Source organism: Apteryx mantelli, chromosome 2 (genome assembly GCF_036417845.1).
Source record: "Apteryx mantelli isolate bAptMan1 chromosome 2, bAptMan1.hap1, whole genome shotgun sequence".
NCBI classification, from domain to species: domain Eukaryota; kingdom Metazoa; phylum Chordata; class Aves; order Apterygiformes; family Apterygidae; genus Apteryx; species Apteryx mantelli.
The window spans coordinates 1,294,504-1,315,680 of NC_089979.1; the positions used below are offsets into that span (position 1 = coordinate 1,294,504).

Sequence of the window (21,177 nt, forward strand, 5' to 3'; positions counted from 1 at the left end):
AAGCTCTGCATTGCACTGCAGGAGGAAGCACAGAAATGCCTGCTCTGTTTTTAAAGGTGGTCACGGGCCTGGAGATTCCCAAGGAGCTAAAGTCTTCTCCTCTGATTAGAGCACCTGTGGTCCAGGGGAACTGCCTCCTCTGCAGTGGAAGGACGTGAGAGATGTATGACAGCATCCCTAGACACGCTCTGGTGGGAACATAGGTGCTTCCCCATGATGATTTGACTAGAGCCAGCTTGCTGCCCAAGCAGGACCATCAAGCCTCATGGGTGAAGGCTGAATGCCTTACAGCACTGTGTCCTGGATAAACAGTTTTTTCCACCACCACCAGTGACGTCTAGAGGCCTACGAGAAGTTATGACCTCCTCCTCCAGGGACTAGATTTCTAGATTTCCAGATTGCACAGACACGGAACATTTTCAGCTCCGCTTGGCTCTCTGGGACCAAGGGTGACAGCACCGGTGCATCGGGCACCAAGCTCAGGCTGGGCAGCCAGATGCTGTGGCTGCTGCCAGAGCATCACTTACAGACCTGGCCTGGCCTCCAGCCCTCCAGAGATGTTTTTATGGCTGATATCCACTGAACAATGCACAGCTGGTTACTTATTAGGTGTGAAATATATACTGCTCAAGAGATACTTAGTTGGCCACAGTAGGGCAGAAAGCAGTTGACAGACGAGAGGGAGTATTTTTGGAGACACAGCCTGAAGATGCCAGAGGCTGGAAGAAAAGCTATCACGCAACCCCACTCCAGCATCGAGGTGCTACGCTGGCACAGCTGGGTCAAGCCACCCGTCTCTCCTCCCATCCAACGGCCAGCGCAGGCACGGTGTCCCCTGCCAAGCAGCATCAGGCTTCAAAAATACACCAGTTCGTTCCACGCACATCAGTCTTCCCGTGGTGAAGAATGGTCCCAAATGGTCGTTTCAAGAAACTCACACTCCCTCAAGTGCGTATCATCTGGGACCTTGGCACGCCTGATGTTAAAGCCACCAACGTGACATCCGGTTGTACCTACTGGCTTTCCTCATGTTCCAGGAGGGGAACGCTCTCCTCCGATGTGCTTAACGAGACGGTAAAATCCCGTCCCTCGCGCTTGCCGAGCCCCGGCTGGGCACACGCTGTCACGTGCCGGCAGACTGCCGAGATCGGCTGCGCATCGCTGACGGCGGCACGCGGCACAACCGGCCGCCCTCGTTCCCAGGCACCTTTCCACCCTCGCTCCGGGATCTTTTAGAGAAAACAACCTGGGGAACAGGACAGCTGGAGGCTGCTATGTCACCCAGAAGAGAAACAGAAAAGGGCCCTCGCTGAAGATTTTATCATCTAGATTTACATGCGATGCCAGCAGCAAGGGAGGGAAGTGCCAGTAACGAAACTGCTGCGTTTTACCTGCTCAAGCCCCAGATATCTTGACAGCTGCGGGAAAAAGCTGCTGCGCCGAAAGACAAGCTACAGCAAAAGAAACCGTCACGCGACCGGCCGCGCTGGCAGCACCTCCCGCTGCCGGCTGCTCAGATGCTGACGCAGGGGGAGCCGCCTCCTTTCTCCGAGCAGGAAAATAGGAAGCAGAAAAAAAAAAAACCCACCCAAAAGACTCATTCCTGACATTCTGGTGTCAAGACGCAAAGCTTGTCTCCCGAACGCAAGCCTCACGGTCCCAGAAGATGCCTGCTGAAGCCTCTCAAGGCCGTGGTGCATGCCTCATCTCCGAGAGCACGGTTTGAAGACCAGGGGTTTTGCCACCCCGGCAGGGGCGTGAAGAGGTCCGTCTCCTCCGCAGGGCACCACGCTGCCCATCCCAGCCTCGCCGTGGCCGAGGTGAGCCCCAACGCGCCATGCTCGGCCCGGCCTCCTCGCCGGGCGGCAGCAGTAGCCTGCACGAGAGGCTTGCAAGTAGTTCAGAGCAGTACCGCAGGCCTGATGCACACTGTCATTCTATTTTAAAGAAAGCTTATTACGGATTAGCCTAAATCAACGAGCGATCAGTTTGAGTGAAAACCGCAGCAAGCCACTGCAAGAAAAATCCGCATTCGCAGATGGGTTTCCTATGCCACTCCCAGCAGATTTCACCAGGGTGGGCTGAGGGCTCTCTGCCCCTGCCTTCGGCCACTCTCCTCTCCCCCCAAAAAAGGGCAAAGCAGCAGAAGGGAACATGCACGCGTTCCTCAGCAGCCCCTGCTCGCTTCCAGGTCCAGGCACAGCTTGCTCTCACCAGCCATTTAAGTCACGGATCACCAAACCGCAGATGGAGGTGCAAGTACAAGCTCTCCTCCACCGCCCCAGTTGCAGAGAGCGGGTAGGTACCAAGCCGCAACCATGGATTTCCCATGAACATCTGGAGAAGTGCCACAACAAAACAGCAGCAGCTTAAACAACTCCTGAACTCTGCTGTAGGGAATTGCGTTTATGGGGATACTCTGGGAAGTTCAACCCCAGTTAGTTTCCGAAGGGGATAAGGGAGATGGCTTTAAATGCTTGCATGGACAGCGATCTACAGGGGCCGCACCATGTGCCAGAAGTCCCAGTGTGTAAAATCACACCCAGAAATTTGCAGAAAGCTGATCATAGAAAGCAAAATCCACTCTGACAAAAGGGCCAACTGATCCTGCTACAGCAGTGCTGCAATCACGCTGGAAAAGAGCATGGTTTTTTTTAGGTTTTGGAAGGGTGCTCTGAGGTCTCTCCCAAAACCTTCTCTTCTCCAGGCTAAGTCAGCCTCATCCCTCATCCGCTCCTCTTACGTCATGTGCTCCAGGCCCTAACCATCTTGGTGGCTCTCCGCTAGACTTGCTCAAGTTTATCAAGTTTTTCTCGTACTGTGGAGCCCAAAACTACATGCAGTAGGTCACTGTGGCCTTCCCTTGATCTACCGGCTGAATGCCTGCTGATACGGCCAAGGATGCTATTAGGCTTCCTTGCTACCAAGGCACACCACTCACTCGTGTTCAGCGTAGTGACCCCCAGGACCCTTGGGTCCTGTTCAGCAGGGCTGTTACCCAGCCAGCCTGGCTCTACCTCGGAAGAGGTGAGTCCTTCCCGGGTACGGGATACTGCATTTGTCCTTGCTGAATTTTGTGAGGTTCTTGTCAGCCCGTTCTTCCAGCCTGTCTAGGTCCCCCTGAACAGCAGCCCTTGTCTCAGGCAGGGTGACTTGTCTGCAGGTTTGATGAGGGCACCTGCTGTCCCCTCCTCACGTTATTGATGAGGATGTGAAACAGGAGAGGTCCCAGGACAGATCCCTGAGGAACTTCCTTTAGAGCCAACCTCCAGGTAGACTATAAATCATTAACCACTACCCTCCGAGCCTGACAATCCAGCCAGGTTTCTATCCATCTGGTAGTCTTCCCATCTGGACTCTAATGTCCCAACTTGGGCACAAGGATGCTGCGGGAGAATGTGCTTGAAAAGCCTTGCTAGAGTCAAGGCGGATGCTCTCTCCTCACCCGAATATTTAGTTATTTCATCACAGAAGGCAATCAGGTTGGTCAAGCATGATTTACCCTTGGTAAATCCATGCTTGCCATTCCCAGTCACCTCTGTCTCATCCACATCCCCAGAAATGGCTTCCAAGAGGACTCGCTCCACGATTTTCCCAGGAACCAAAGTGAGACCGACAGGCCTGTGCTTCCCCAGCAGTAGGGTTGTGGGCAGACTGCTTTTCCCTTGGCTGCCACCCTTGCCAGGTCCCTCAGGACTCCTATGGATGCCACCACACTGCTGTGAATGCCACCCTCAGCCTGGCCTGACAAAAGGGAGCGCTCCCTGGAGTGCCCCCTTCCTTCCCAACCTCAGCGATTCTTGCCTACCCTCTCTCTCGTCCTCTGTTTAAAGGATCTGGCAAAGGGGCCAGAGCCTGCACCTCTTCACGAACCAAGTCCCAGGCCAAAAGAGGCAGTCGGAGAAGTATTTGAACCAAGACGAAGGCTGCTTTGTCCCATCCTTAGGTAACTGGCAAGGCTACACAGAGCCCGTCTCTCTGAAGCAGCAAGGTTGTCCTTGGTCTGTACCAGACACATCTCACATCTTCCTCCATGTGCTCTTTTTCCCCCTAAAAGGGGACAAACTCATGATGGTGGCTGTCAGTTGGTGCAACCAAAGCTGTCTCCCTTCTCCTCCCTAATGTCCTTATCAAGAAACACAGGACAGTCAATGATGCTTCTGCCAGAAGGCTAAGCAGGCCAAAGTCTCTGTACCTAATCCTAGTTCTGTTTAAACTGTGCAACGATGTAGTTATGTTAGTATACCCAGCTTTCCAGGCCTATTTGTTTCATCACAGGCAACCCAACCTCACTCTACAATTAAAATGGCCGTAATTTAGTTTCTGAATTTGCCCCTGAAGTGATTTCAGCTAAACCAAACTAAGAGCAATTTTTGAATTATGGCAGTCAAACAGGTGTTTAATGTGGTCTAACTGATGCACCAAAAATGAATTTAAATCAGTTCCAAGTGTCCTCACATTCATGCAAATGATGAAATGATTGCAAAATATGCCAAGACATAATCTCACAGCACACCGGCTGCCCTGCAGGAACTGCCCAGCATGCTTCACCCCACCGCTTACCCTACACACTGTGACTTCTAGGGCATCACCACATTATAGACAGCTTTGCATTAGATTAAGATGCAACAAAAATAAAATGGCTATTCCTCAATAACTGCCGGTGTGATTTCTTATGCCAGGATAAGGAAGCCTTGTAACACTTTAGTTCACTTTCAGAGACAATAAACATCAACAAGGCCCTCATATTTCGCGGTAAAGAGATCTCCCCACTAACTTCAGATCTCCATCGCTCTTCAAGGTGTGCAGCTCGGAAATCTGACTTTCGGGCACCTGAACTGGAGCTATCCCAGAATCGCTCCATGCACGGACAAGCCTAAGGCTCCTAGCAGAACAGGCTCCATCCCGTGTTACCCACCTGGTACCATGCCTGCGGGGCTTCCAGCCACGTGGCTCACTCCAGCCTCAGGCAAGCGCATGATTAAGAGCTTGACAGACCAAGGGCCAGCGCAACCTGTGCCCTCGCCATGTATGTGAAGAGCTTGTGGGTGCTCAGAGCCTGACAGTTACTCCTGAGACCTACGCTGCCCTAACAGGGAAATTACAACAACTTAGCAAGGGGAAAAAATAAACATGTTCAAATGCTTCGAGGTGAGCACATCCTCCGGCTCCCGTCCTCTGCCCACCCCACCCGCAGACACGGCTCAGGCCCAGCTCCCCGGACGCTGAGCTAATCTCCTATTTGACCAATGGGATCCTGCACGGGGCTAATTACGCCGGAGTCAGGTTCCCAAACCAATTGCCAAATGTCTTTCACGATGACAATTAAAACTGATGCCGGGGCGAGGTTTTCAACACGCTACTGAAATCCAGCAGATGCTGCTAACAGCCCCCCTTCTCCTGGCTCGGACCTTCAGCCAGCTCCGGCGGGGGTCATTTTGAAGGCGATTTTCCATGAATACGCTGGACTGTGGATTGCACTGGTTGAAACACAGATGCAAGCCTGCTACTGCCAGCTTTCGCAAGGGAGCCTTTGGCCAAACAGCAAGATGGACACGTGGAGGCAGCGCCTTGCTCGAAAAGCACGTCACTGCAGCTGAGCCAGGGCACCCGTGCAGCAGCTTTAGCAAGGCCTGGACGGCAGAGGCCAACTGCCCCTTCCTTCCCTGGCTGCCGGCTGGTGAAGGCACCCAGGAGGCCTGGCAGACCTACGGGATGCTCCACCACGCACCGCTTTTCCAGGAGCACGGTCGCGCTCGTCATTGCGAGTGCAAGTTGAGCCCTTGCCGCGTATCTCCAGCCAGGTATTTAGCTACTGACCTACCAGTATTTCCAAACCGGAGAAATGTCACTGGCTTAAAATTCACACGGCTAATCCATAGTAAACTCCTCCAGGATCACACACTCAAATCAGATCAATACTTGCTGGTCTGCTTTGGGTCCTTAACATGCTGAATAAAACCAAACTAATTCAAGCCTTGCACTGAAAGCATCAATAAGAGGGGACTGCACACCTAAGAAATGTGTTAAAAAATTTAAGCATGTTTTTTTTTCCCCCCTAAAATAGGAAGTGTCACCATTTCACAATGGCTCCAAGAGAACAGTACCGCATTTATTTTTAAAATAAGGGAAAGTGACTTGACTGAAATAGCACAGCTCAATGGCAAAGCCAGGAATAGAAGTGAAATCCCAGGGCCTAATCCTCTGTTCTAATCACCGGACTGCAAGCCTTCATACACTTAATTACAGCCACTGCTTCTAATAAAAGTTTAACGACGGTTTTCTTTGCAGTTATGTAAACTGTATTTTGGGTCTGACAATCTACGTAAGCGCTTTGCTGCATTAGACAAACATCCATCTAATCCTGCATCCGGTCTTTGCACGGGCAGCAGAGAATTCAAGGAAAGAATATTAAAAAGAAATAGGCCATGCAGAGAGCCCTTCTTCCCCTCGTTCCTCTTCCACCCGGGCTCAGAGCTCATGGGGAAGAACTGCCAAATACTGACATTTTTCCACAGAGTATTTGGGAAAGGTGTGAGGAGGAAGGGTTAAGCCTTGAGATGTGATTAGCCCGAGGCAATCGCAACGAGAAAAGAAAATCGAAGCCAAAAGAAGCCAACCGAGATAGTCTTCCATCCTGCGAGCATGCAGGAATCAAAGCCGCACAGTTGTCAAAGGAACGACAAAACGGGGCTGCTGCGAATTAGCCGGGAGAAGGGGGATGCCTGGCGAACGGCAGCACCACCACTCGGCCCCGGCAGGAGGAATGAAGAAGAGTTTCAGCGAGGTGCAAGGAACGTGCTGGGCTCTCAAGCGACAGCCAGCAGCGACCCTACACCCTCGCCCTCCTCATGCATCCCCAGTCCGAGCACATCGTAGGATGAAACAGAAGACGACAGCTTCAAGTACCCTTTCCAGACCCCACCAGGGACGAGCGCTGTCTCACAAAGCCACGGCATTAAATTCCCACGGCATGAAAGGCTCATCTCTCACTGGAGGCCATAAATGACCTGAGGTAGGAGAAGCTCAACCTGAAAGCCTGCACCTCCTTCTCGAACCACATGCTTTCCCCAATGTCTTACAGCACTGCTGGTCCACACGTCTCCCCAGACCAAGCAGGACTCCTTGCAAACACACCCGTTGGGTCAGGCTGCCGACAAGGTCTCCACCAGGCTCAGCCTGGCCACTTCTCCAGACACCTGCCTTGAGGAACCAACCTCGGTGAGGAAACCCATCCAGAGGTGGTTTGGTACCCGCGTCTCCATTCGCGAGGTCAGCAGAAGCATTTGCAGAACCATTAAATCTTCTCTCAAGTATTTAGGTGAAGGTAATTGTTGAACAACCTACCCAAAGTGATTGCAAGCAGTTGCAAAGAAATGCAGGTTAACCCAATTTATTGCCACGCTCCTTTTAAAACTGCAACCCCTATCGCAGCTTCCCAGGCCAGGCAACAGCGGGCAGCGGACCCCTGCTCACTGGCACAACTGCACAGACCTTCCTCTGCTGCCCAAGAAACCGCTCTCGCTTGGCTTTTATTACATGCCGCAAAATAAGAAGTCCAGGACTCATGTTTTTCTCAACACGTGCTCATCATTTTTTGCGGTCCCTTTATCTGAAAAGCCATCTGGAAAGTGACGGCTAGAAAAGACATCTGATTGTCGCACTGTTCTCTCCGTAAAAAAATCCCTGCTTGGCACCCGACTGTCTTTCACCAAACAGGAAAACATTTGTCAGTTGTGCTCCCCACTCGCAGGCCTGCAGAGAACGGGAGTGTGCAAGGCTGCACTTATTTTTAAAGGAATATTACGGCAGCTGAAATGGAAGATCAGACAGGAGGAGTGACAAAAGTGGGTCCATATACCAATCCAGGGTCAGATTTTACTGTGTTAAAAAAAAACACGCATTAGTAAAGTCCATGGTAGATTTCAGGGAGTTGGTCCTACATTTTAAGATCGGACTTCTGCTTGGGGTAGCAAGTAGGATAAATGCAATTTTTAAAAATTATTACTACTATAGCAGTTGTGGTTTTGAAAACTGGAAGTCCAAAATGCCTCAGAACAAGATGAAAAAAAGAGGATTCTGGGTTAAAGGAAATAATCCGACAGTTCTGAAAGTTCCTAAGATTTATAATCATCATTCAGTATGCAGCAGTTTCTCCTTTGCTACGCCCATCCTGATCTTCAAAGCAAAAACACTGCCAAGACTTGGAGCAGAGGACAAACCGAAGCAGATTATTGTCTAATAAACAGACTGCACGAGGAGGGAAAGTTGTACCATTTTGGTCCATCTCCTCACTCCACAAATCTCCATGGACAGCAGCTTGCGCTCTGTGGTTTGTGCATCTCTGAGGGCTGAGGAACTACCTGCAGGGGCTGTGAGAAAGGTAAATAAAGGCACAAGTTGCGTAGATAGCTCCATACAGCCGCACAAGCACCATTCTGAAGCGATCTCCATCTGGAAAGCCTCAGTCAGAATATACAAGCAATCAAAAACACACTTTGTGGAACAGAAAATGTGGTCCACGGCATAATTCTGGAGTTACCGCTTCCCACCAGTTGTTTCCAGTAGTGCAAAGTAGGTGATGGTGGCCATGAAAGCTGGCAGTTCTGAACACAACATCTGAGAAACCAAGCTGTTGCTTCAATATGGAGAACTGGTACTACCAGCTAAAAGGATCTGGAGGTTTTTCCCCTTTGACCATCTCCACTCATTGGGAGAAATTCATGGCTATGCCAAGCATCTGCACATGAGAGTCCTGCTCTCAGATGGAGAGAGCAAGAGTGCCTGAGCAAAGAGAGACGGAGCCTTACTTTTGTCACAACATGGGGTGGAATGGTCCCATCCCAGTTAAGTCCATACCACAGGATAAATCAAGACAAAAGACTTTGGGAGACAGTTAATTTGGGAGCTGCTCCTGGGAGCTCTGCTTTGTGGGCAAGCTCCGTGGAACATGCAATCTGCTTGCAGCATGCGACAGCGATGGGGAAAGACACGCGACCTGGAAAGCGACTTCATGCGGAGAGCGCTCGGCTTTAATTACAGCCTGAAAGCCCATTCCCACCCTGTCGCCGAGGTGCCCAGACGACGCTGGCTACCTTTCCTCCCACCCAAGATCACTCGGTGGCTCCGATTAGTCTCCTGCTCAAAACTATGCCTGATCAGGCTTTTGAGGGTCACTGCACAGTACATTTAGGAGCTCATGGAACCAAGAGAGGAATATCAAGCTGAGGGGTGACATGGTAATCGCTTATTAGGGAATCTTAGGAACAGCTCAGCTGTGACTGGTTCAGCTGCTCGAAATGGGCTGCCTGGAGGCTGCTTGGCTGCCTGGAAGGAACAGGTGGAAAAAGGAGTTTGAGCTATGGCTCTACTCACCTGGCCGTCTTTGCGGGACTATCTCGTGTCCTGAGGACACGAAGCCTTTTCTTATGCAAGTCGAGCACATCCAACAGAAAGTGAAAAACAGAAAGAGAGGGGACAGAGCAAAATAAGGAATGTCGTTCTTCACTCCACAAACGCCCTGGGCAAATGCTAGGTCAGGAGCAGCCCCGGGAGGCAATCGGCATGCACGTATCGTCAGCTGAAACAGGGAACGCCAGGGACAACGCAATCCGCTGGGGCAGATCTCCGAGAAACCGGCAGCACAGGTAGGAAAAGAGTTCCAGCACTGAGCTCCGAAGCCTCTCCTTGCGTCACAGCCTAAATGTTGCTTTTAGTAGCCTGGAAACCCGAAGGAACAGGAACTAAAAGGAGAGCAAAGCAAACACGCACCGCACCGATTAGCAAACCTGCACGTCTGTCGCGGGTGCTCCTCGGCACAGCGCTGCACGCTGCCCGTGCTCCTGCTGCTCCCCTTGCGCTGCCCGGCCCTTCTGCAGGGGCCGAGGCAACGGCAGAGCTTCAGGAACACCTGCAATTCCCTCAAACGCTCCCCTCCCCAAGCTGGCAGCATTCCTGTAATAACGAGAGTGACTCCTATGAACCTGCTCCAAGGGACGCCAGCCCTAACGTCTGCATTCACGGACATCAAACCACAAGGGAGTTTGGTCCTCCCTGACCTCCTGCTTTGCCCGCAGGCTATACTCACAAATGCTCTCTCTCAAGAGACGCCCCGTGGATAAAACACCAGAAAGAAAAGAATTTAAAGTGATATGCCATGACGGCATGTCATCCCAGCAGCGCTGGTGACCAGCCGGGCAGCCAGGTCCTGGGCCTCGCTCTTCTGCTCTCAGCAATGGGAGGGAAGACGCAGCTATTTAGGGCTGATCCGGATCAGTCTAACACAGATCGTACGATGCAGTAACAGCAGCCGAGGAGCAGACTCCATGCTTCAGGAAGCTCCTCCGAATTTTTTGTTTCTGCAACCGAGCAGGGATTTCACCCAGGAGGTCCTGTCTGCGGGCATTTACCTTGTGACTCGGTCAGGAACATGTTTTAAAGAGGAGTGAGTCAATACGGATGTCAGGTGAATGAGGATCTAGCAGATCCCTTGGTAAACTCTTCCCACGGTTAGTTATCCCAGCATTAAATATTTACCCATTTCAGCTTTGGCTTCTAGACTCCGATATTACGTTGCTGCCTGCGAGTTAGAGAGCCTCCCCCTCTCCTCCTCATGCCGAGCAGCGACTGTCTCAAGACCGCGGTTTAACCACTTAAGGGACTTAACCCATAACAATTTTTTGTCTTAGCTGCAGGGGGCTGCTGTTCCAGCTTCCAGATGTTGTCCGTACAAAGAGACGCCCGCTCTTGGGCATGCCACAAGGACAGCACACGTGCTGCTTGAGAACGAGTCCATCCACAGCAGACATTTAGAGGAGAGGTCTGAATTTACAGAGGTCACCTTGGCTCTTTGCAGAGGATCTTCTAGGCCTAGGTACCACCGGAGGGAGAAGGCAACAAGGTACAGAGCCTTTTTTTTCTTCTTTTTTTGTGCTACTTTCAGAAATGCCAAAGCAGCATTCCTGCCATGATGCGTGTTTTGCGGTGCCCTCCACGCCTTTGCTTGGAGGGAAGCCCCCAGCACGTGGGTCCGTCAGCTGGAGCAGCACAAACGAATGCACGCCAGAGCTGGTCCTGCTGCGCTCCTCTCCGCTGGCTCAGTGCGCCCACGGCATCGCCCGCAGGGTCTGCAGGAGAAAAGCTCCGAAACGCCAGGGCAAAGCCCAAGCGCTCAGAGGGAAAAGGAGAGGCTGCACAGAGCCCCGGCCAGCACCACCCTCACAAACCGACCTGCCACCAAACACGGAGCTGTCATCCAGCCAGAAAAATCGAAACCCTACATGGCATCCACAGTGACAGTCCTTCGACTAATCAGCCACTTGTAAATACCATGACACACATTTTCAGGACAGCGGTAACAACTCTCCGCACAGCCGACTTCCTTTGCCCTGGTCAAATGAAGAAAGCTGAACCCCGAATTTCATCATTAAACTACTGTTGGAGGCAAGACGTTGGGCGGGAAGATCTTTGAGAGCTGCTCGTTGCTGCAGACCTGCTGCGTGACCTGCTGAAGCAACCCAGCACTCTCCCTCGGTTCCTCTTCAAAGCACGGGCTCGTGTCTGCGGAGGACTGAGAATCTCTGCGGAGACCTGGAAAATCCCTGCGCAGCAGATGCTGCAGAGACACTTATGTCATTGACCCACCTGTGCTCCAAGCCTGGCACGGCGGGTCTTCACAACGCCTTCAGAAAAGAATATAAATTGAGAGGACTGAACAAAATTGTTTATTTTTCCATTCACTTGAGGGACAGAGAAACAGCTTCCCCAGACAAGCCAAACATGCATTTTTCTTTAATCTGAGGTTTAAGCCACCTTTCAAATCTCAGAGTTGCCGTTTTGGGCTCTGCAGGAAGAAAATGGCTGCTGTCTGCATGAGGGAGGAGAAGAGTTTGTTTTGCAAAGCGGCACGGTTCAGCCGCAGAGCCGTGCCCTGCTCTACTCGAGAGACCTGACAGCGCCCATTAGCATCATGGCCCAGCCCCAGACAGCTCAGAAGCATCTCAGGAATTGGTTTGTAAGGGAAAACCCCTCAGCTATTTCAGCTCAGCTACACTTAATCCAGTAAGATTTAAGTGCTGTGTTTTATCTTCTCCAGTATCACACCAGACTTCCTAACTTGGGAAAGACCCGCAAGAAAAGCACAAGTCTTCAGAAGCAACTTGGGCACGGTTTCCCAGGAGATGGACCTTCAGTGAAAGACACCCCATTCGAAGAGTTGTGTGTGGTGGTCCAAGGAAAGCTCTCCTGACGGGTCGGAGAACGTGCCCTGCCTGTCGGTCGAGCGTGGGCTTGTCACTTGTCCCCAGTGAAGTGAGAGCAGTGACGCTGCCTGCTCAAAGCTCGGCCAAACCCTCCGTGATAACTGCATGAGCTCCTCAGAGCAACCGTCCTCTCTGCCTCCTGCAGAAGCCTTCTCCAAGGGTTTAGAGCAACCTGATGGAGAAGTGCTCGGTCACAACAGGAAGACTCGGCATGGACCAGTAACCGCAGACACTTTCAGACAAGACACAAAAAACCAATGAGCTGACACAAAACCTAATCCAAGTGCTGAGCGCAGCCTGCTCTGAGATTTCACAGCTACCACGTTATGCTTTGGAAAAAAGGTACCATTTTAAGACAAGCAAGGTAAAGTCTACGGCAAGACAGCATAAGCAAGAAAACCCTCCTGGGAAGCACTCTACCATCTCTGACCACCGAGATAAGCCTGCAGTTGAGAGCCTGAAGGTTCGTAGATGCTGGATCGCCAAGTTGACCCAGCACAGCAAAGCTTCCTACCACACTGTCTCCCGAGTGGAATCCAGCTGCTGATTATAGCTATGTGCAAATCCTGTTTCGCTAAAGCAATGTAAGAAATGCAAGTTCAGCTTGCTTCGCAACAGCAAATTCCCTGAGGATGAAGGGGCTGACGGTGGCAAAAATTCCCCGGACGCAAGGGTCCAAGGCACTCCTGAGTCCTGCGCTCCTCTTGCTGTGCTGTTGAGCATGAGCATGAGGCTGGACCAGATGACCTCCAGAGCTCCCTTCCAGCTTTGGTTACTCTACGAGAAACCAAATGAAGGACTGGAAGAACATATTTTTAAATTCTTCTACCAAGGAGACTTTAACCATGTCCCAGCCATTAGAGTAGCACATTCAACCTGCCCTGCACAAACTCACTTTCTAGATCTGCCCCCTCACAAATAAACCCCTGTTTAAACCTCCTTTCTGCGTAAATGAAGTGTTTGCCGTCGTTATCTCCAATGCACGAAGTGATGCTCAGGACACAGATGTCTCCTTCGCGTCTCAGGGTCATTAGCGCTGCAGCTCCCTTCCCCTTTGCTTTGCAACCGTGCAGCTGACGCTGATGTGCTCAACAGCATTACATTTATGATCACCTCATTGGTCCCATAAGGCGGCAATGCAGAAGATGAGCTTATTAAAGAAGCGTTTCAGCCGGTGCCCCCACACCCTCTGCTGGCCTTGGCCACGTCCTTTGCATTTGTTCCCTCCTCCCTGCCCGCGTTTGCTGCCCGCGGCCTCCCGCGCAGGCACCCGGCGGCGCCGCTCGGCGCGCGGGCACCCTGCCCCACGCCTGCTCCTCGGCAAAACCCCGCGCTCAGCACTCTTCCTCGGCGGAGCTGGAAGGTCAGCTCCTTCCAGAGCTGCTATTTATTAGCGAGCAGGTAGCGAGCCAGCGCCGGCGTCTACCGTGCAGAGCGCAGGAGGGCTTTGAGGCAGCTCCACCGAACCTGCCTCCACCATGCCCTGCCGGTCTGCTGCCCTAACTAACTCCCAGCCCATCCTGCTGCCTCGATTTTGTTGCAGGAAACGGGAGGCGCTGCTGAGATACACCCACGTGCAGAGATGACCCCAGAGAGTCGCCCCTCCTGGTGTCGCGGGCCATCAGCCCCAGCGCAGGGTCCCTCTCTAGCTATTCGCGGGCAGCACAGCTCACCCCAGCCCTGGGGTTGCCCCGAGATCGGTGCTTCCAGCAATGGTCGCAACCCCCCGGTGCCCGGCAAGCCCTCCAGCGGCGCGCCGCAGCCTTGGCCATGCTGAGACCTTCTCCGAGCGCTTCATTGCTTGCTCTCCACCGTGCACAAAGGGTCGCCCCAGAGAGCAGCTTGCACACGGGTTGGTTAGTCTGCTAAGGTCCACTCCTACAGCGAGGGGACAACCGACGCGCTTCGTCGAGGAAGACCAAAACAGAGCAAGAAACGGAAAGAGTAGCGTGGCCTTCACCGCACCGCCCACGATCATCAGCCTTGAGGCTGGTGTTTATAAGCCCGCCAGGGTCAAAGCCGCCACTGAGGTGGGCAGGCAGCCCCCCACCACCGAAGCAGAGAAGCTGCAGAAAGCAGGGCTGAAGGGGCCTTGAGGGCTCACGCAAGGTCACGCTCTTGCCCACGGTCACCAAACATTTCGCCTCGGCCCACCTTGGGGCAGCAGGAGCACGCGCACGGCGGTAGGCGCTTTAACGCTTACAAGCAAAACACGAGGCTGCAAATTAAAAAAAAAAAAAGTCACTAACAAGTCAGAGACTATTTAAGCCCATATATGGAATCCCATGATAAGCTCGATCTAAATATTTAGATATCTGCATAACTAAAGATCATTATACTCAAAACCATCTTTGAATAACGGAGCCTGATGTTAACCACTTGCGCTTCGAAGGAAAGCTTCACCGCGGAAATCCCATGCAACGCTTCCCAACCCGTCTCCAGCTCCGCAGACATCTCCACCGCTCAGCGCAGGCCCCCCTGCACGTCGCGCGACATCCATAGGCTTTTATTCGCTGGGGGTTGGCTTCGCCTATAGGTCCCCGAGAAGCAGAAACTCCTCTGTCCGACCTCTACTGAGCTGCCTCCTATCCATGCCTCAGGTGGAAACAGGCACAGTACTTACTGCCTCCTTCGGCAGCAGTTTTCATGTCTTCAGATATTTCTAAGCGCCCACAACCAGTGCCTGGTTTATCCGTTCTATAATGTCCTACGCCTGAAGCAGCCTTGCTGTGTCTCAAGACCCAGACAGGCGCAGAACAAGCATGTTGTATATAAATACAGTATTTTCTCATCTCATTCCTCTAAGTTGCTGGTGGTCAGAAGCCGACAACAAAAAGCAGAGATAGCTTCAATCCCGAGAAGCTGAGGAGCTCGCGGCACAAACGCCTGAACTAGCTCTGCCCTTTGCAGCCGCTATCGCCGCAATCAAAAATCAATTTTTAATTTGCCCAGCTCACGTTTAGCTTATCTGTGCTGGGCCCGAGAGCATTAGCCACTTCCAGAGATGAAATCTCTGCATCACTGGAAGCTTTTGCACAGATGAGCATAGTAAGCCCTCCGTCCTTATCTGTGCTTCACTATAGAAACCTGGAAATCAGAGCCGGATAAAAAATCTATCCGGTCACCCAGGCTCCGCCACACCACAGCCTGGGCCCTGCAGGAGCTTCCTCCAGCCTCGGGTTTCCTCGGCTGCAAGCAGCATCCTGCCTCCGCGCCGAATGAGGCCGACGCTGCTACAGAGCCCTCGCTGTCACGTCCCACGTGGGTCCGAGAGCTCGTTGCTCGGAAATGTGAGTTTCCGATGCAGAAGCACTTTCTGCTGCACCCCCACTTTCACGCTGCCTCAGATGGAGCAGCGGGCAAGCCCCGAAGTGATCCCTGGCTGCTGGAGCAGATACCCCGGCCCGGCACATGCAGCAGCTGGATGCAGCAGTGCGGAGCGCCTGAAAACCCCAGCCCCGCTCTGCGCGCTCCGCGCTTTCAAACGGCTCTTCTCCCAGCCGCTGATGCGCTGCCAAGCACGTTTAACCGTTTTGCTGCCGATTCCTGCTCGCGTTACACTTGTGTGCGCGCTGTAACAACGTTCCTGCGTCTTCGCGTTCTCCCAAATCCTGCTAGAAATGCTGCATCTGCCCGGTTCGATCCACAGCACCTGAGTCAGCTGCAGCAAAAAATATACAAGTTCTGGTGGAAATGAGGCAGCTTCTCCAGCCAGAGCTCCCTGGCGCCACGGCAAGAGCTGGGGAGCAGTGCGGCAGCAGGAGCAAACCGTGTCCTCCACCGTCGCACCGCAAGCAGCATCCTCGCCCCCGCACAGGGTTACCTCTGGTTCAGGAAATCGATCCCGTAACAGATCCCAGTGACCTCTGCGGTCCCAGCAAGGCTTTTCAGGCCTTTCAGCACGCCCGGTCTACTTCCTCAGGAGAGGAGGTCGGCAAGGGATCACGTTTTCCAGACATTAGTGCGCTTCTGCCAGGATGGGATGTCGACACGGTTTTTGCTGAGCTGAAGGGACAGGACCAGTTTCTTGTGTCACCTCCGGAGAGGCAGGTGGAAATTGTCCGCCGAACAAGAATATTTGCTCCCTCTAGTGGCATCTGGGGTTTGGGTTTTGTTTTGTGTTTTTTTTTTAAGCTAGGCAGTGAGCCCTGGTCACATCATGGCACGCCATGGCCTTGCTGCCACACCTGTGTTATCCCGTGGCTCATCTGCAGTTGCTCCAGCACTTAACAGGCCACCAGGATTTTACCGAAAAAGCAAATCAGGGGACAGGCCGCCTTGCTGTGACCTCAGAGAAGCTGAAGGACCTGCCTAGGCCAGCGACCCAAACGTCTCTGAAGCAGACCACAGCGGCTTGGGGGTGCTGCCAGTGAGAACCCCGTTCATGCTCGCTGTGCAGGAGACCCTCAAGCTCCCATCCCATAGAGATGGGCAGAGCAGTTCCCCATCTCACAGGTAACATCTTCGATTTTCAGAAGTCAGATAGGACCCTGAACACGCTTACACCTTTCCATCCTGCCCTTCCGAGCTAGAACATCGAGGTTTCTTCAACGTAGTACTTGGTACAGGTGTACAACCGCAGGCGGTGTTACCCACAGCACAGCGCCTCACTTCAACCCCAGACGATGCAGCAGCTTTGCACTGTCACCCAGTGAGGCCAAGACTAAGAATTGCCACAGACAGAAGGGACATGCAGCCTTCCAGCCCTACCGAGCCCAGGAGAGCTCCCGTGAATCCAGAGGACACGGTAATGCTTACAGCCTGTCTTCAGCCATTTGGTCAAGAGCACTGACACTTCCATATCGAGGGGGATGCACTGAAACCCAGGAATCACGGGCCTCTACTCCAGATCCCTGATCAGTTCACATAACCAAGGAAAGCCACCACTGTCGCCCTCCAAGTCCCACAGCCTCGAGAGGACTCTGCAGGGATGAAGACAGACCACCTAGCCATAGCGCTGGAGCCTGGGTGCATGTGCTGTCGAGAGCACTTCAGCTGCTGGGAACATTCCCAAACCCGTCGCGAATGGTGGCAAGCAGCCAGGAGCGAACCCACCCCACAGTTTGCTTGTTCTCGCCCGTTAGCAAAACCAGCATAACGTTTCTACAGGCTAAGCCTTTCTATGTGGGAGTCCTGGTGTGGTCCTTGCTCCTCACACCCCTCCCAGAAGCATTGTATCCTGTAATATGTCTGCATATCCAAAGCACGGGAAAAGGAGAGAGAACGTGTGGATGGAGGACAAAAGGTTAGTCAACTGCAACGTCCAAGCCAGCTTCTGCAGCCCAGTATGCTGGTAGAAAATCCAAAGAGAGAAGTGACAAATCCTGAGTACTAAAGCTAAAATAGAAAATGGATCTTAACTCTTCTTCCAGGAAGCGACTGAGCACGCACATGTTCTTGCAGCAAAGCACAGCACCATCTGCATGAAGATCAAAATCCACCCATTCAGTCCTAGTTAACCCTTCAGGCTACTGCAGGAACAAGCTCCCACTTCACTCAAAGCTTTGCAGGAGCTGCAATTACACAGCCAGGAAAGGAACTAGGCACAGTTTCATGGAAAGAGCAGCCTTGGTGGAACAGGATTGAGCTGCGTGGAGCTCCAGAGCAGGTTTAGTGGGGCATGCTCAGAGCTACCACCCATGTTGGCAGCAAGGGCTACTCTATCACCGACATCAAGGCTCCTCACGAAGCTGCTGCGAGACCCAGAGAAGACTTAGTGATGGGGAGTTAAAAAAGAAAGAGAGAGAGAGAAAACAGTGTTCCCATGGTTAATTGGGACCACTCCAGTTCAAGGACTGGGAACCAGGCCTCCCCGCTCCGATGCACCGAACACCTCGCTTGCCCTGTTTCCATTCGCTAGCCATGAGAAAGGCACCGTACAGGCAGCACTTCATTTTTTTGGCACCATCCACACAGCTAGCAAGGACACACGCCAGGGCAGGGCACATGGAGTAAGGCCACAAATGGCAAAGGCCAAGAGGAAAGTAAGAATATATTAGAAGGCAAAAACGCTCGCAAACTCAGCAATGCTCGGCTGGATGGAAGAACGAGGAATTGGGCAACTGAGAAGGCATCGAGGAAGCACACCTGGATGGGCTGGAGAGGTCTAGGGCAGCAAAGCGGTGTTACAGATCTGCACAGGGAAAGCATTCGGCACAGGGAGGAGAGGAGAGGGATAGGAGATCCAGCTCACATAGTGGGCACGTGGGCAAGCCAGAGCGGCAAAAGGGCCTCTCGAGAAAGGACAAGCAGTTTGATGGGGTAGGAAAGGAAGGACGGAAAGGAAGGATGCAAATATTGATTGGACGCCCCAAAACTCAGCAGCTACACTCTGTATGATCCAGGTCTGGAGTCCACTGGGTCTTATTACTGAAACTCTTCAAGAAAGGGATTCTTCTGCCATATCCATGCACTGCCCAGCACAAAGCAGGAGGGAAAAATACATTCTTCTTCTCAGCTGCAATTAAATGAAACAAGTGCAGAGAGGGGGAAAAATTATGGCTATTCTGGAAGCTGGCAGTTTAGTTTAAAAAAACGTTCCCATTCAGGAGGGAATCTGCACGTTCCCCACAGAAACAGCAGTTGAGAATTTACGGGTTGCCAGATGCAGCCTGCACAAGTGGCCTCCGGTGGATGATGTTACTTGAGGCCACGAGCGAGAGGGAAAGGTGACAGGCAGGGAAGGGTAGGCTGCTGCCTGCAGCAGGCGAGGGCTCGGCAGTGTTGGGGATGGGCATGCAAAGACGGGGGGCCCCCGTGCAATAGGCGGCAGCGCACCCTGAACAGACCCCCCCCTAGGTCTGACCGCGGCGGGCAGTGGTGTCCATCTACCGTGGAAGCTCCCCAGGCAGCTCACCCAGCACCCATCTGGTTGAACAACCGGCTGCCTCTCCAAATAGCACCTGCCTTGCACGGAAGTACGCTGTCCACACACTCAGCATTTCTATCAGAGGATGTGCAAGAACTCTATCAGATTAAGCCTACCCTCATTCCACAAACGGGCTAAACACGCACGTAGGCACAGATCAGTCTGAGGTGCCACATGAAAGCACTCGCCGAGCTGGGCGTTCCTGTTCCTGCTCCTGCATGGCAATGAGATCACCCAGCCGCAGTTTCTGTATGGGAGCTGCCAGGAAGTAGAACTGGGTACAAGCAGAAATTTATCTGCTGATTATTTGCAAGTGACACTGTTCAGACTGATGCATAGAAAGACGGTTTACAAATATTTTAAGAGGTATTGTTTAAAAAAATAAAAATATATTAAGTAATGAACCACCCGATTTGCAGCTTGCAAGCCATAACAGCATGAAATAAAGCGCACAGAGCAGCAACGCAGACGTGTCAGTTATGTTGTTCGCATCCTTTTACGACTGGACCTTAGAAACTGGGCACTGACTCACTGTTCAGTCTGAAGCTTCTCCTAGAAGCTCCACAGACCAATGGGACAACCCCTGGTTGCAGCAAGAATCATACTGCCTTGTTAGGGAGATTCAGGGAGGAATCTCATCCAAGGAAATTATCTAAAAATGTGCCACTTCGTAAAAAACAGGTATTTCAAAGGCCAAGAAATTAGTTCTCCCATGGATCTTTTAGAAAAGCATCTAAGTTGCCCCTAACAAGGAGGAACACCTTTCAAAGGTGCTTATACCTCTTCCTCCCATTGCTGATTGCTTTACAGATAAGCAATCCCACTCTCTCTGACCTCGTGCAGAGACCCCATTCGTAATCTAGCTAGAGGAGCCATCTCTAAAATACCTTTTCTCGACAAAGATAAAGAGCTGCAGGACAAGAGCTCTAGTCTCTGTTCTTCCTTAATAATGGAAGCGCATCAGAGTCTCTGCACTCGCACCATAACAATTTATCGCAGCTACCCCATAACTGAGCTTAGTTGCATGTGCCCGCGCCCGTGATGTGCTGGCAGAGCCAGCTCTGCTTTTACCTTTCTGTTTCTTCTTTCACCACCGCATACTGAGTTGACTGACGGCTCGACCTTGTCTGGTCCTGCACCTTCTCACTGCCCTCCAGCTCCTGCTCCAAGGAGGAGCTGGTGCTGCCCTCCCTGCTGACATTACTGCTCCTCCCGGGGCTGTTCTCTGTGGAGGCCCTCGGCGACTCCGTGTTCTGCTTCAGGGTCTGCAGCTTGGCCAGAGGAATGATGTCGCAGTTCTGCGGCCGGTGCCACACCGTCCGCTGCGTGGTGGCATTGTAGTAGTAGAAGCGGGAGGTGTTGGGGTCGAAGAGCTCCCACCACTGGTTCTCGTTGGTGCGCTTGATCCGGACCCCAGCAGGTGGGTCCCACACGCACTCCCCCGTGATGAGGTTGGCGTACATGCGCTCCCGCGTTCGAGGCTCTATGATTTCCACCCATTCCAGCCTGTGGGAGAACAAACAGAGGGAGACTTAGACGCTTGCAGTGAGCACACGCATCACCTGGGAAGGCAGGATGGAGAAGACAGGGGGCTTGTGAGGGGACGGACAACACTTGCTTCCTCCCCCGTGCATGCTTGCACACTATGAGCCCCACAGCACTGTTTACGCTAAACATGTATTTGCAAACGTCTGCAAACCAGTCCCCAAACTGCAGCTTCCAGGAGAATTCAGCTGATCTGCAAGCCTGCTAAAATACCTTCCCGAGTTTCAGTTCACAGCATTCGCACCAGCTCACCGCTTCTGACCGCAAGCCCACCGCGTCTCGCAACTTGAGCTCTCCAGGGCACAGACCCGTCTGCAGCTCATTCAGCATCATGTTGGTACTTAAAATAAGTAGTGAAGGGTAGAGGGGAGGCAAGAAACCAGACGGAGAGAACCCAGCCAGAGGCACCAACCCGGAGATGAACTTACTTTCCGTGCAACAGAACGCCACAGCCCTGCGCTGTGGTCCAGACAACCAGGCCCGGCAGCATTTGCCCGTTCAAGA

The 21,177-nt window shown here is 52.5% G+C and overlaps 1 protein-coding gene across 2 annotated transcripts in view; it reads right to left on the reverse strand.

Annotated features, from left to right (window-relative positions):
• ARHGAP39 (Rho GTPase activating protein 39) overlaps positions 1-20,630 on the reverse strand; it is a 78,341-nt gene extending 57,711 nt beyond the window's left edge. For both annotated transcript variants that reach the window (XM_067292253.1, XM_067292252.1), the window contains exon 1: positions 20,200-20,630. In XM_067292253.1, the coding sequence (XP_067148354.1) occupies positions 20,200-20,591 (392 nt within the window). In that variant the 5' untranslated portion in view covers positions 20,592-20,630. The remainder of the gene's footprint in view (positions 1-20,199) is intronic.
• Between the last annotated feature and the right edge of the window lie 547 nt (positions 20,631-21,177).